This window comes from Taudactylus pleione, unplaced genomic scaffold (assembly GCF_031769625.1).
Source record: "Taudactylus pleione unplaced genomic scaffold, aTauple2 ptg000655l, whole genome shotgun sequence".
Taxonomy (NCBI): Eukaryota; Metazoa; Chordata; class Amphibia; order Anura; family Myobatrachidae; genus Taudactylus; species Taudactylus pleione.
Window position 1 is genome coordinate 1,097,295 of NW_028285057.1, and position 16,306 is coordinate 1,113,600.

Sequence of the window (16,306 nt, forward strand, 5' to 3'; positions counted from 1 at the left end):
ATATTTAACACCTACACATTAACATTTTCAAGAGGATTTATTTTTTGTTTAATTGAGGAGACCTCCTCCTACCTACACTCGTAAAGGACTCCCCACAGGATTCTCAGTGCTGTCCTAGTAATGGGCCAGAAATCAAATCACTCCTTTCCTGCCATTCAGTGGAGGTTCGGAGCCCACAGCTGCCGTTACCCCCGACGATCTCTCTCAGATCAAAGCGCAAACCTCATTGATATTGAGTAATCCAAACCGAGGAAAATAAAAAAAACAGAACGTGGCACTCAGGCCGAGAAGCCGACTCTGACAACCCGAGATCTTACGTCTCTTGTGTGTGTGTGAAAACATTGAGCCAGCAGACTGAGCCAAAACCACATCCTATTAACAATACCGGTAAGATTTAGGAGGCCAACTTCATAATCCAGACAGCAGCACTTAGCAAACACCCCCACGCATTAGTCTGTGCTAAACAAGTAGGCTGATAGATAGGGACATATTATGCTGGAGCAATGGTCCGTTACTCACCCTGAGCCGGGCTACTTTCTTCTTCCATGATCGCAGCCCGGAGAGGTAGACCTGTTTAAGTGCCTCATGGCTCAGACGGAGGTCGATACCTTCTGGTGTAACTGTAAACTGGAATGCCACGGCCTGGTGGGCTTCAGCCATTTTGGTAACACTTTAACTCCAAACTGTAGCAAATGAAATAACAAACACTGTAAACATAATAATAAAAGAGAAGCAGATTTGAGCTTTCATATTCATATAAATGATCTCCTTCATTTGCTTTCTGAAGCATTGCCAGGCAGGAAATATTAAACAGTACAACGGGTGCGAGTTATCGTGGCAACAGGTGTACTTTTCGGCAGCCCATACTCACAGAAAAGTGCTCATAGCTCCACAGCAAAATCCGGTCCGGTCTCAGAGTGGGCTGCGATGTGTGAGGTCAGGTGTCGTTACCGGCATTTTAACACTGTGGCAATGGCAACTCGCACCCTTTGTGGATAACTGGAATGACCCCTTAGACTGTATACAGATGTGTTCTCATACACCTAGCCTCAATACGCCATGTGGTGCGAGGGGTCTGGCATGAAAGAGCCGCTAGGTCCTGTGCGACGCTGCTTTCATCCAAAATGCTTCTTAGTGACAATTCGATGCGAATAGGACGCACCACGAGAATGCACTGATTCATTTGAAATGTGACACATATCTGTGTGAAACTGAGTCTGTATACGAATCCCAATGGAACTTGGCGTGGAAAAAAGCCGTGGCCGCTGCATTGAAGCACTTCGTATCCAGAGTCAGACTCAAGTCACACACAGTGTCGCATATCAAATGAATCAGGGAAGTCTCCTGGTATGTCTTACTCGCATTGTGCTGGGATTAAGACATATTTTCAGACGAAATAGACAGTACTAACTGTGACGTCACTAAGGTATGGGGGACCATTGCTAAATCACCTGCCAGGCCTGGGAGCCATCAGACTGACGTCACTAAGGTATGGGGAACCATTGCTAAATCACCTGCCAGGCCTGGGAGCCATCAGACTGACTAGTACTAACTGTGACGTCACTAAGGCATGGGGGACCATTGCTAAATAACCTGCCAGGCCTGGGAGCCATCAGACTGACTAGTACTAACTGTGACGTCACTAAGGTATGGGGGACCATTGATAAACAACCTGCCAGGCCTGGGAGCCATCAGACTGACGTCACTAAGGTATGGGGAACCATTGCTAAATCACCTGCCAGGCCTGGGAGCCATCAGACTGACTAGTACTAACTGTGACGTCACTAAGGCATGGGGGACCATTGCTAAATAACCTGCCAGGCCTGGGAGCCATCAGACTGACTAGTACTAACTGTGACGTCACTAAGGTATGGGGGACCATTGATAAATAACCTGCCAGGCCTGGGAGCCATCAGACTGACGTCACTAAGGTATGGGGAACCATTGCTAAATCACCTGCCAGGCCTGGGAGCCATCAGACTGACGTCACTAAGGTATGGGGAACCATTGCTAAATCACCTGCCAGGCCTGGGAGCCATCAAACTGACTAGTACTAACTGTGACGTCACTAAGGCATGGGGGACCATTGCTAAATAACCTGCCAGGCCTGGGAGCCATCAGACAGACTAGTACTAACTGTGACGTCACTAAGGTATGGGGGACCATTGATAAATAACCTGCCAGGCCTGGGAGCCATCAGACAGACTAGTACTAACTGTGACGTCACTAAGGTATGGGGGACCATTGCTAAATAACCTGCCAGGCCTGGGAGCCATCAGACAGACTAGTACTAACTGTGACGTCACTAAGGTATGGGGGACCATTGCTAAATAACCTGCCAGGCCTGGGAGCCATCAGACTGACTAGTACTAACTGTGACGTCACTAAGGTATGGGGGACCATTGCTAAATAACCTGCCAGGCCTGGGAGCCATCAGACTGACGTCACTAAGGTATGGGGGACCATTGCTAAATAACCTGCCAGACCTGGGAGCCATCAGACTGTGACGTTGGTTGTACTGCTAGTATCCAATGCCACATTCTGGGCCTGATTCTGCGCCTTTATGCTAATGCAGTGACCGATGGGCTTCCTACTGGGATGCCCTACTAGTTGCGGAGCTAATCCACTGCTGTGCATATTAAGACACATCACCGGTTGCACCTTCGAAGATTCCACCAGCCATATGAAGGTTGCAGAATCTGGATCTGAACATGGCCGCCTGTGTCAGTGCGATGGCGTCTAGCTGGCCACCACCATGTTACTCCCCAGGAACAGCCTCTGAAATGCCCAGCTCTTGCGTCCAAATTCAATCTGCGCTCAGAGCAGTAACCGTCGGGGTGACGCATGAAACAGTCATCTCCACCTGCGGGCCCCTGTGCCCAGCCTGTGGGGGGGGGGGTTGTTTTGGTCAAACAATCAGCCGGTGAGTTGACAGATGCCATGTGGCATCTCTTCACACTGCGGGGTGAGCTTGGGGACTGCCCAGCATCTCCGTGAGTGCTGGGCATGCCACCTACAGTGATGAAAAGGGGCGCATCTGAAGGCCACACCCCTTTTCTGAGACCACGCGTTGAAGTAACCTTTCCTGACCGGCGCCCTGTCCTGACTGACCTAGTGTACACACAGTGCTACTCAGACGCCCTCTGACTGCGTTTTCCATCACATGTAGTAGATTTTTTTCCCCTCACAAATTCCCTTAAGAATCCGATTCAGTATATATGGTATAACTACCCTATGTATTATAAAAGACTGCAAAATGATGCACAGCTACGGTCTTTTTATTTGAGGGAGCTGCATTCATAAGTGCACTAAATAACTTCTGAAAAAGTATATATAGTATGGAGTTACGGTACTATAAATAATTGATTTTCATATTTAAAACAAATTATTTTAGAAAATTTTACAGAAATCAGGTAAGAGGACCAGCCATGCAATGTGCTTCCAACTATGCAATGTGCTTACAACCATGCAATGTGCTTACAACCATGCAATGTGCTTCCAACTATGCAATGTGCTTACAACTATGCAATGCGCTTACAACTATGCAATGCGCTTACAACTATGCAATGCGCTTACAACTATGCAATGCGCTTACAACTATGCAATGTGCTTACAACTATGCAATGTGCTTACAACTTGGTGCAGACAGCATAAATGTATTATATCCTATAGCAGCCAAATGAAATATGAAGTCACTACTGTAACTTAGTCGAGACCGGTGGTGGCCAACCTGAAACCCCTCATTATATAGCCTTCAATTACGCCAGTGTGGTACACAACACATATACAGTAGCTATTAATAGAACATCACACCAGCCATAGGTTAGCAGTAGCTGATGAACACACTGCAAATTATTATTCAAGTTTTATCTGATCACTCTGCCTTTTGCACTAAATAACCAGTTTAGGGGTTTACTTACAAAGCATTGGAACGAGACGCGGCTAGTAAAAGCACTGCCATTGGAAATGTTGGGATAAACTCAACCAGAAGCACTGGGTTTTACAACCTGACACTTCGTAAATAAACCCCTAGGTGTTAAAGGTGGGTACACACGGTACGATGTGTACCCACCGATGCGACCGACAATCCGAGGGCCAACATATCGGACAGTCCTTACCCACGGGATGACCCGATGCCCGACCGCCTGATATGGCACCCCCCCCCCCCCTCATTGCACCGCATGGGATCATCAGATCATTATGGCTGATCTTTTGAACATGCAGGAAAATCAGGTGAAGTGACGGATGCCCCCACGGGAGCGCGCATACACATGGATCGATACTGCTGAATTATCGTTCCATTCCGTTGGCAATATCGTTCCGTGTGTGTAGGGGCCTTTAGAATCGAAAAGTCTTCATTGTTTTTTTATCGCTGCCATAATACCAAATTTCAGCATGGACAACCAATGTAATGCCCAGGGAGCTACAGGTTTAACCATAGCAGCATATTATTACCATTGCTGGTATGAGATTGCTTAAATCTTGGGTGTTGCCAGAATTTCCCTTTTCTGTTCCTCGTTGTTATACGGAAACCTCACACCACAGATGTGTTACAGGCCACCATAAAATGAATAGAAGATCATTTGCTATAGATCTCAGAACCACTGCACATATGATTAATGCTGTTGTACAGTATAATTACTGTTGGTGTGTCTAGGTCTAGAGAAACCAAAGATCACTAGCACACACAGCCACTGAGTGATAGAGGCACAGGTGGCCTCGTTATCAAGCTTATCATCCCCATAAATCAGGGGAAACAGCAGTTTCCGCATGACTTCGGTCTCCCTGCAATTTACCCGCGGCTGTACGGAGGCAATATCAAACATTCAGCTAAGCAACACAGGATATCGCAGTTCCCATTATTCGCAATGGGGACTGTGGTCTGGACCAATTTCCAAAGCTCCAAAAACGTAGCTTTTCAGAGCTTGGCCCGGTTAGCTAATGCAACGTTCAGATGGCGTAAGCGACTTTATCCATATGGGGGTATTATCGCCGTAGAGGGATCTTCCGATCCCTCCCCGGCAGCCTCCATGATCCTTTTCAGGGGCCTGAAAGCATCAATGGTAAATAGGTCCCAAATACACTAATGAAAATTTGACATGCTGCACAGATTCATTATTCTACCACGCAACATAGTCACCGGTGACGTGCAATGTATGCTGAGGCATTGGAGCCAATGCAGAGATCCTGTCTGTCATCACTTATAAACAGGTAAATAATGACATTTCTGCGGAGTCTGTAGTAACTACTGTCACATCGTACATGTTATCAGTAAGGTATACAGCCCTCTAACATCGCAAGTCTCAATACTGTCAAATTCACTATGACCAACAGAAGCAGTGCTTGCCAGTCTAAACACTGTAATCTATTCTTTCCAGGTTCACCTGCATACTTTCCTCCTAAACTTAGCTCAGGGTTTCCAAAATGCTATTCTTATCATAGTCAGACCCGGGCTGTACGGAACTGGCGATTCCTTCTACAACTGGCACCCAAATTCTATAACAACCAGATTCAGAAATAAACTCCACCAAGCTCAACTATATTTGTGCTCACATCTGTTATACATTTATATAATGTGTCGTCCAAATAAGAGAGGACAATTCAATTCAGCGCGATGTTGAAGGCCCCGGGAAGGAGTTCCTGGAACTATACAATTGACAGCACTGTTAATTCCAACTAGACCACTTAAATCGGAGAATGGCGGTTACCGCGCCTTAAGCTGGGTGTTCAGTCGCGCTAACCAGCATTTTCCGACTACAGTGCCGGCTGCGATGCTGTTAACTCCGCGCTAAGCCAGAAAAAAACAGCATCACGGTCGGCAGTTAAGTCGGACTTCTCTTTGCACCTCAGGAGGGTGCGAGCAGCAATCCTGTAGTCAGACTTAACAGCGTGTTCAATTGTATAGCTCCAGGAACTACTTTGCGGTGCTATTCACATCGAGCTAAAATGAATCACCACCTAGGAGTAGTAATTCATGACCCTCACACCCCTAGCAAAAATTGCACCTTCATTGATTGATACAGTAAAAGTTAAACAGTTAAAAGGTCAACACATAATCCTGCCAAGAAGACTATATTGTTCCACTCAAAGAAACATCAGTAATGTTGGTAGTGGATTAGTGCAGTGTTTCCCAAACTTTGAGCCACGGCACCCTAATGCCTCGGGGTTGTTTTCACGGCACCCATAAGTTTAAGTTTGTTATTGACTATAAATAATTTGATTTGGTGCTGGACCACCATCCTGAGGCACCCATACAAGTGTCCCGAGGCACCCCAGGGTGCCACGGCGCACAGTTTGGGAACCACTGGATTAGTGCTAAAGAAAACCTTGCAAACGTGTTATTACGGCATGGCAGGCTTTAATAAGGTGTAGAAAGTTCGTTTTCATTTGCTATATGAGTCAGAAGCAATTACAAGATTATACATTTTCATAGTGCGGAAGGGATAAACATAGCACATTGCAGCAACATGTAAACTCAGCCACGTGACTGGTGATGTAACAAATGTAGAGCAAAGGGCACAACGGTTGCTTTGTACATACCCACCGGCCACATTGCTGCAGACAGGAAGAGATAATAACAGACAAGTGTAACATCTACATTATAATTGACTAAAATCTACAGGAGGCATGCGTTCGGTATCCCGGCGGAGGGGATGCCGACGTCTACAATACTGGCATCAGAATACCGACACTGGTCAGAATACCAGCGCCAGCATCCCAACTGCCGGGATGCCGAAGGTAGTAGTGGAGTGGAGGGTTAGGCACTAGGGGGAGGTTTAGGGGAGGTTAGGTTTAGGCACTAGGGGGGAGGTTAGGTTCAGGCACCAGGGAGGGAGGGTTGGGGTTAGGGTAGGGGGGAGGGTTAGCAAGCCGACCACCATGTGTCGGTATGTTAACCCTGTCGGATTCCAAGCGTCGGGATTCTGACTGCCTGGGTCCCGTGTGTCTGTATTACATACCGATTCCCTACAGGAAACCTCATGAACCTCTTGGAAAACACCAGGATAACGAAGACTCCAGCACTTCTGCTTAAAAAGTAACCAAGGTCCTAAAACGTTAGTCATTAATCAGAAGAGTTCTTACTAGTATATAATTTATTAACTACTAAATTCTTATGCGAATAAGAAAGAGAAAAAAACCTCTAGGACATAAATAGTTCATTTTAGGGGAAAGTTATCCAAAAATAGTTAGGGGCAGATTCTGAGACGCCCAGGGTCCTTCTGCGGTCACACCTAGCGAGATTTAGCAAAGTGCGCATGCAATGTGGTGAATATACACATGATGTGCTGCTGTTGTTTAACTCCAGGGGGTAGATTTACTAAAGTGTGGGTTATAGAAGTGGAGTTGTTGCCCATAGCAACCAATCAGATTCTACTTATTTATCTAGCACCTTCTAGAAGAGAATAGGAAGAATCTTATTGGTTACTGTGGACAACTTCTCCACTTGTAAAAATCCGCAGTTTAGTAAATATACCACCAGCTCTTTTGAGTTCTCACCAACAATTTCGCTAGAGCAGCATTTCCCATACTCATTCCCCAGGGAGCAGGAACAGTACATGGTTTCCATTTTTCCTAGTTGTGTTCATTACTGGCTGACACATTTTAAAAGACCCACAGGTGTAGCTAATTATGAGTATTTACGCCTGCCGCTGTACCTGGAGAAAGGGCACGTCCGAAAAGGGGGCGTGGGCAATGAAAAGGGGGCATGTCTTTATTACGTGTCCTTTTTTCATCAGACTTGGGGGTGTGCCCGGCACTTACGGACATGCCGGGCAGCCGCCAAGCGCTGCGGTCACTGTGAATGGATGCCGGGCGCATGCACCTGGCATCCATTCACCGCAGCTGACCGCTGCTCTGCTGCTTTCGCCACCCACGGGACACTGCGGCCCGCGGGTGGAGGACAGAACCCACAGGCTGTTTCAGCGGGGAGCTGGAGGGCAGGGTGCTTTCTGCCCTTCAGAAATAGGGCAGGGCACGGTGCCCCGCTGAAACCGCCTAGCGGGAACGCTAAATTATTTCACTTGTGGTTCTGTGAGGAGACCTGGAAAACATGCGCTGTTAGTGCTCCCTGAGGAATGAGTCTGGGAAACACTGCACTAGAGGTTCCTATTGCCGTCAGAACAATCTCTATTAAACAAACACTTTTGAAGTTAATTTAACCTCAAAAAAAGAAAGCACTGTGCAGCTAGTAGGAATGATAATTTTATTTAAGCACTTATTAGGCTATCCAACCTGTCATTTGACATCTAAGATTAATCACCATTTTAAATGAATCACATACATTAGCATACACAAATTGTTAATTAATAATTGCAACTACATATAATAAAAGTACATGATCACATAAAAATGTTTTGTCAATAACCACAACAACATACATTTAGTAGTTATTGATCAAATATTACCCATCCAATTCCCAATGGTATTAATAAAATGTTAAAATTCCATAATCTCCAGCAACTTGTTAGGAGAGGAAATATTTGCACAATTCACTGGTATCCTTTGATCCTCAAATCCTTTTTTAGGCTTGTTAGGAAAAGCAATTGTTAGTGAACAAAATGTCTTTGTTAATTTTTTCCAATGAATGTTATTAATAAAGAGAGTGTCTCTGTCTAGTCAGGCCTGTTTTTGTTATTAGTATAAGTAGTCAGTCCAACTGCATAAAGTCCAGCTATACAGACAGAGTTATGGACCAGCTGGATAGCGTAATAAGTGCATAAATAAATTGATTATCATTCCTACTAGCTGCACAGTGCTTTCTTTTTTTAGGTTAAATTAACTTCAAAAGTGTTTGTTTCTGTGGTATCAAAGGTTGACAACTTCCTTTATAGAGAGCTGCAATTCAGCTTGTTTACGGTCACTAGTGAGACCAAGCGCCCAAGTTTTTTATATTTTTTTTGTGCAATCTCTAATAAGGCTGCAACTTTTCTGTGTATGCAGTGTACAGCATTCATGTCCGATTTCATCAACTTCTCAAGACTTTTCCGTGGTGGCTGCTAAGGAGGTTAAAAGCGGCTGGCAAATATGGTAAAAAAAAAAATATTCAATTGTTAATACATACAAAAATACCAGCGCTAGGTATCGGATTGGTACATGAACTGCAACGGTTTAAAAGGTATACTACACAAACATTGTAGAAACAAAATCTTGAGCAAAATACAGATCCCCCACGAGGAAATCGGTCAAAGCTGAAACGCGTTGAGATATTTATATGTTCAGAGACATATGCTCCATATTATAATTTTTTATGTTACTTAATGCTATGTAACATTCTTCTATTACCCAGTTTGGAAAGTCAAAACAGAAAAGAATATATAATTTATTCAGTGATGAGGTCATTCACATGGAAACTAATACTACGTGGCTCTTCTTAGGTATTTACAAAGGGCCTGGTTCAGAGATGTACAGTGTTGCAATCGAAGCTGCGATTTTGGATGCTACAGAGGTGCGATTTTTTTTGTAAAATAACACCCTCCCCTAATAGTACTGAGGCACCCACCGGAGCCATCGCAAATTGCACCGCAACCGCGTACACATTTGCAGTCCATAAGGAGGTTCTCCGATAATTGCCCATGTGAGTAACCCTTTAATCACGCAGCATGGGCGCTTGGACTGAGACGCTGGAGCCATCTCATGCGAATAGGGGGTCACACACGCCTGCTGTGACCCGGCCCCAAAATGAAACTGACCCATCTGCTTTTGCCAAACACTCCCGTTTCCTTCCCCAAACGGTGTCTTCCTATCAATCACACTGCGATCCCTGAAGGTACGCACGCAGGATCGCAGAGGGGGCCTGGTGCATGCGCCTTTCAATGCAGTTCTCTGTTAAAGGCCAACTGCGTAAAATACAGTACAGCGTACATCTCCGAATAATAATATTCATTTTTTATCGATGGACAAGTACCACTGCAGTACTTGTTAAATAGGTTTGGAAAATTATCACTGGTGAGACTTGGCAAATCATATAGGAGGGGAGGGTTACCCTCAGCAATGTAAGTACTATCGCTGGCCGCAACCACTTAACAAATAGCACATTTCACTGTTTACTAAATAAAGCCCAGAGTCACTGCAAAAGAGCACTGCAAAACAACTTAATGAGGAAGGAAACAATGCAAAACAAATTAAATATAGGAATATATTATAAGCATACAGTAATTCATTAAATTACAGAAAAATCCTTCACCCAGAGTCCAAAGTGTCCCATAAGAAATGGGTATGAAATACCACTGGTTCAACATCCCAACAGGGGTTCGTAAGTATATTAACCCTCCCCTCCCATAGTGGTGCCTAACCCCCCCCCCCTCCCCTCCCCCTAAACCTCCCGGTGGGGGTGCCTTACCCTAACCCCCCCTAGGTGGTGCCTAACCCTAAACCCCCTCCCCAGAGCCTAGACTCCAACCCCTCCAGGGGGTGCCTAACTCTAATGTCCCCCCGGGGGTGCCTTAACCTAACCCCCCCCCCCCCCCCCCGCTCGCGGCTAACGCTATTCTTCGTTCGGGATGCAGGCTGTCGGGCTTAAAATAGGCGTAGGTATTTTGAAGCCTGTTGTTAATCCCAAATCGGGCTTTCGACGGTCGGCATCCTGGCCGTTGGTAAATTCACTACATCACGTCCCATATAACGTATGGAATGTAGTTACTCTGCCTACACCCGGGATGCCTGCTTACGAAATCTGGGTGCCAGAACCCGCACTGCCAGCCAGAAGACCGGCGCTGGAATCTCAGTAGTAGTGGAAATGCCAACACCGGCATCCCGATCGTAAGTATAGCGAGGCCGGGTAATTGTTAGCCGTGGGGGGGGGTTAGGGTGGGAATTAGGGTTAGGCTGTGGGAGGGGGCTCCAGACAGAGGAGGTTAGGGTTAGGCATGTACCAGGATATCGAGTGTCGGTATATCATACCCAACCCATAACCTATACCATGTCTGCATTACTAACTACTACGGCTTATGAACAGACTACTGGTAGAGTATAAACATTTTTTACAGTAAAAAAGTAAAATAAAAATCGAGCAGCCGGCAACACTCATACGTGTAAAAGAATATTATCTGCGATGGGACTGACTATAATAAATGTACAGCACACAACACCAAAGGAAATCAAGATATGAATACAGTAGTTTTAGGGTAGAGTTTACAGTAACCAGTGTATACATCCACTAACACACCCATATATATATATATATATATATATATATATATATATATATACACACACACATTCCTCTAACATACATACACAGGTAGATTTAGCAAAGGATGCCATAGTGGCTTATTATAGGAAGGACACGAACCTGGTGAACTTCAGCACGGATATCCTACATTACTGAGCCATGATGTGTATGTGAGGGGGCTGATTACTGATCCCCCCCGAGCTATTGCGTGTTACGAACAAACCTATGATGGCACGTCGGTCATTTACGGTGTCAATAATTATATAGGCAGATACAGGAGAGCTGCTGCTCCGTCTGATGATGCCGGTACCGGCGGGACTCACCGTGCGGGGGCGCGCATGAGAGGTGGGAGCAGTGGCGGTCTCGCGCAGGAAGCGGATCGCCGGTGACGCGTGCACCCTGCCGCGCATGCGCCCCTGCCTCTCCGGCTCTCCCACCCCCGGCTGGCACAGCCAGGCCACCAGGGAAGGGAACTAGTCAAGTCAAGTGAGGGGAAGGTGTTACGTCACCGCCCGGTGCCTTGCCAGGACTGGAGAGAGCACTCACTGACTGAGCAGCTTCGCGTGGCAGCCTGGCAGGGACTCTCCTGGCAGAGAGGGTGCATTCAGGCTTCAGCCACTGGAGGACACGTGCATAACCCAGGAATGGCTAAACCCGCGGTGCAAGATATGCTGCAGTGCAAGTAGCTCACCACCGGCCTGTGGTCTGACTGGGGGAAGGGGGGGGGGGGGATGTGTGTGTGAGGGAGATGCTGAAAGTGTGGGGACAGGCAGGACTTAGGAGAAATGAGGGGAAGATGCAGTCACTCCACCTTGATCTGTCCTGGCCCTTCCCCAGAATAGCAATCCAATGGTGCCTATACACTAGACGATATTTTGCACGATTCACCCGATTTCAACGCATCGTGACGACAAATCGTGAGTGCTCACTCATGATGGCGATAACGATGTGCGTACCCGCGGGACGTCCGTCGTATCTTCAGATCTTGCCTACAGCAGGCGACATCTGCCAATCTCGTACACGACGCACTGGAAATTGTTAAAGACGCACGATAGATCGTTGGTCAAATTGGAAACATTTAAGCACCATATCGTGTCCTGGAGTGCCAGGGAGCTGCTGGGGAATCGTTCACGATATCGCATCGTGAACACATCGTCTAGTGTGTACCCAACTTTCGGGTGAAACTATTTCTCCACTTTTGCTATGCCCCCCTTAAAGGCTGAGATTCAGGACTAGTTGGAATGTATGTAGAGTAGGGTTGTCCATCGAAGGAATCGCCACTGATGGCGTCACAGTTGCTTTCTATCGATGGCAGGGAGCCTTCGGCAGAAAACCATCAATGAGCATCCCTACGGAGTTGGGAAAAGGTTAAACAAAGAGGATTTGCGCTCGCCTCCTTTTTTGTGATGTCACAGCACTCGCTGTGGAATGCCCACCATCTTTCTAGTGACAGTCTGAGCTCAAATGTGACCTGATATTTGTGGGGTTTTCTACTGTTATCAATTTGTATTCTAGAAGCATTCATCCTGCGGTTCTCCTGCTAATGGAGCAATAAGGCAGCATTTGGGAATTCTGCAGCAGCTAGAGGGCCTGATTCATTACCGATTGCAACTGTGATCACGCACGCAATCGGCCGATTATTGCGTTCTGTGTATGCAGTGCACCTGCGAACCAGCCACTGCGATTAGGACTGCGAAGTGCCGTTTGTGGGTGGTGATAGGGGGGTGGTTGGGGAAATGCAGGTTTGCCAGGACGTTTGAACGCCGTTGCAGGGGCGTGCATATATTATCCACTGCGATGCCTTATAGCATGCAATGAATTTAGCAATTTCTCAGTAAGGTCTGACCTTGTGCAAGTGTGCATGAGGCTGCGATGGTATTCAATATTTCCGATGGTTTTGGAGTCTTGCTAAGGATTACGGATGTGTGTAAGGTAAAGTGGGCGTCCTTGTGTTGTGTTGCAGCGGCATAGCTATTGCAATGGATTAGCATACTGTCGCATGCATAATTGCTATTGCGATCCGGAATGAATCAGGCCCAGAGTACCACTGTTCAAAGCCATCGATGGCAGAAAAACATCGGACCCTTCGCTAAACATCGACAACCCTAATTAAAATAAAACCCTGGTTCTTTAGTTGATAACATAGATGTTTGTTGTCAATTATAGTGTAACAAGATGAATTAAGATTCATTACATAGGTCACCTTCATAATATGCCAGGTAATATATCTAATTAATAATGAATGAAAATATATATATTGGCTTGAAAGAAGAATAATTGGCCTATGTGTAAAACTGATTCTCCTATTCCTTAAATTTTTCCATATATTAATCTACTTATGTCCATATTCAAATGTGTACAGTAAAGACACATTTGATTTATAATTCTGAGCGACCAACGGAAATAATCCATGCCACTCCTGGACGGGGGCCCACTGGCCAATATATCTGTGATGTCCAGTGTCAGCCTGGGAAGAAAATAAATTAATTGGGAAAGCACAAAAAAGGCCATGAAGTGCAAAGATACAATACAGAGGAAAAGCACCAAGTGGCACAAGAAAGTAAAAGAAAGAAAAAGTTGGGCGCAAGATGAAATCAAAGATGAGAGAGATATCTGTGGGAACTAAATAATGAAAGTGTCCCCACCTGCCTGCACCATGGTTGAGGCAGCCATTTTGTAGGTAGGGGCCATCATTCATGACAGTGCATTCTGTCAACTCTGTATAACCACTCCCACTCACTATTAAACGTGATGTTAGTTCCTATTCATTGTATTTTTTCTACTAATATGTAAAAAAAAGCTGTCTGTCAAAGGCATGATCACTTTACATGCTGGCCACTGCAGAGACATTCACAGCTTGTTTGATCACATATTTTGCTACTGTATGTTCTAGTTGCCTAGTAATTCACATTTTGGCCTTCTTGTGCTTTGTGTATTTATTAAGATGAAACTAATTTTGTATTGTCTTATCACAGGCAGATTAATTATCCCGCTGTGTTAACCACACAGGTAAAGCCCGTTTTTTTTTTTTTCTGCTACGCCTTTTTTTTTGCATTTAACCCACGCAATAAACCATAGATTCCATGTTAAGTGCAGTAATCTATGGTTTGCCCCGTATGTTAAGGGTGCACTTAGCGCAGATTTTTCAGTGCAGCTCCTGAGACCTAATATGAGGCCTAATTGAATAGGCCCGGGCTGACAACCCTGCAGGGTAAACCCTGCAGCTAATTGAATCTGGTCCTTAGAGGATAAATCTGTAAAACATATACACTAAAACCATCACCTAACTTTCAAATGCATATAATATTTGATATAAGCATTCATTTTGTGAAACTGTACCGGGAGCCACACCAGCAGTAGCTTGCAAATCTCTTAGGTTCCAGAGTAACAGGGACATGTATATAGCACTCCCCTATTTAGCACCCCCCAACCCCCTTCCAATCTCTTGCGTCCAGAATCGCTCTGCGTCTCCCGGCGGTAACCATTGGGATGTTTGAGCAGGATTACAACACCAGCCAACTGCGGCTTCGACACTGCGTCACATCTAAATCAGGACGCACATGTCAAACAGTTACCACTAAATGTAACACATAAACTGCTAGGAAGAATCATTTAAGCCCTGTTACCTAGAAGACCCAACGGTATGCAAATCTTAATAATACAGGTCTCACTGACATCTCTAATAATAATAATTAAAAAACAAAGAGAGTATCATGTATTGTACATTCAAAAAGCACATAAATGCACACACTTCTAACTCGATAACTAAAAACAAATGTATTGCGCAATCATTTGTAACCACAGAGTAGTGACATTACATTGGTTAAACGTTATATTTTGAGTGTAAATAACAGAACTAGATCCAGATCATTTGTTTCTGTAATACCAAACTTTTTCATTCATAATTTTAGTGCAGTTGTATAATAGATACATTATCTTGCATAAAATATAGATAAAACTAGATGGGTGTATGTGGTATTTCCCACGTGGATTTGAGATAACTGGTAATAAATATCCTGTACATGAAGATTGTCTGCTAATACCTCCTAGATAAGATATGGAAAATAGAATTACAATTACGACATTATTACCTGAACCTTAAGAACTCCACACCTGTCCTTTTTATGTACTTTTTACAGACAAACGTATGAAAAATGCATAGCAAAATTGGGCAAATAAGAGTTAATGGATCTGTTCCCACTAATGGGTTCTACAACTTTTTAAAAACATTTTTAAAAAAATGGAGCAACTGGTTTGCATATTTTAACCACTTAGCTGGCTAATATGGAAACGCATAACATTACATTTATATAGATTTTAATATTGATCAATGATATATCAGCCCTTCGATGAGGTCCCTCTGCTATTGGCGGCTGCATCCGCATAGTGGTCGCATTGTTTGTGGACATGACAAGGAACGCACATCACATCCTGGCATGTTCGCAAACGATACGCCCGCACCAGGCAAGTAGTTAATGTACCTGCTCTGGACAGTACATTGTATTTGGTAAGAGCACAGCACATGGGAAATGCAATGTAAACTCACTAAAATGTGTCTATAGTACAAGATCATTTTCATGCGTTATTATCTAACCAGGACGTGTGTGAACAAACCTAATAGGTCTCCGTACAGAGCAAGAGACAATAATGTAAGTGCATTCTGAGATGATTGCACAACTCTTTGCCGGTTGTCCAACACGTGTGTGTATCTACTAGCTAAGAAACTCATCTAATAATTCTTAGCCTATATACATGTTCTATTTCTCTGCTATGTTCCCTTCTTACCTTAGCGAGTGACAATTCTTCCAAAGAAATGCTAGAAAATTAAGGACAGCAGAGGGGAAGATTCACTGTTAACTCAGTTCACCCACTGCCAGCCGCAGATAAGCTCCACCAAACAGGTTTTACATGTTTGTGTTACTCAAGTCAACGCCTCAGATGTCAACTTTGCAACTGTGAGAAGGGAAAAGCAGGCAGTGATTGCAGTACAGACAGAGGGAATGTTTGGTAGGAGTGGCTGTGAGAAGCAATACTACTAGACTTACGTTCCAGTAGCATCAGCTGATGGAAACTCAGAGCAGTGCTTCTCTATAATACATAACTAGTAGTTCTCCACATGCCCCGGTGACATTAGTA

The 16,306-nt window shown here is 44.9% G+C and overlaps 1 protein-coding gene across 4 annotated transcripts in view; it reads right to left on the minus strand.

Moving 5' to 3' along the window:
• LOC148478433 (carnitine O-palmitoyltransferase 1, liver isoform-like) overlaps window positions 1-16,038 on the minus strand; it is an 83,093-nt gene extending 67,055 nt beyond the window's left edge. For 2 of the 4 annotated variants that reach the window (XM_088455434.1, XM_088455431.1), the window contains exons 1-2: window positions 11,291-11,515; window positions 520-683 (exon numbers count right to left, since the gene is read on the minus strand). In XM_088455434.1, the coding sequence (XP_088311560.1) occupies window positions 520-660 (141 nt within the window). In that variant the 5' untranslated portion in view covers window positions 661-683; window positions 11,291-11,515. Of the gene's footprint in view, window positions 1-519; window positions 684-11,290; window positions 11,543-15,955 lie in introns of those variants that run through there. The other 2 variants (XM_088455432.1, XM_088455433.1) reach the window with 2 other exon arrangements.
• Window positions 16,039-16,306: the final 268 nt, after the last annotated feature.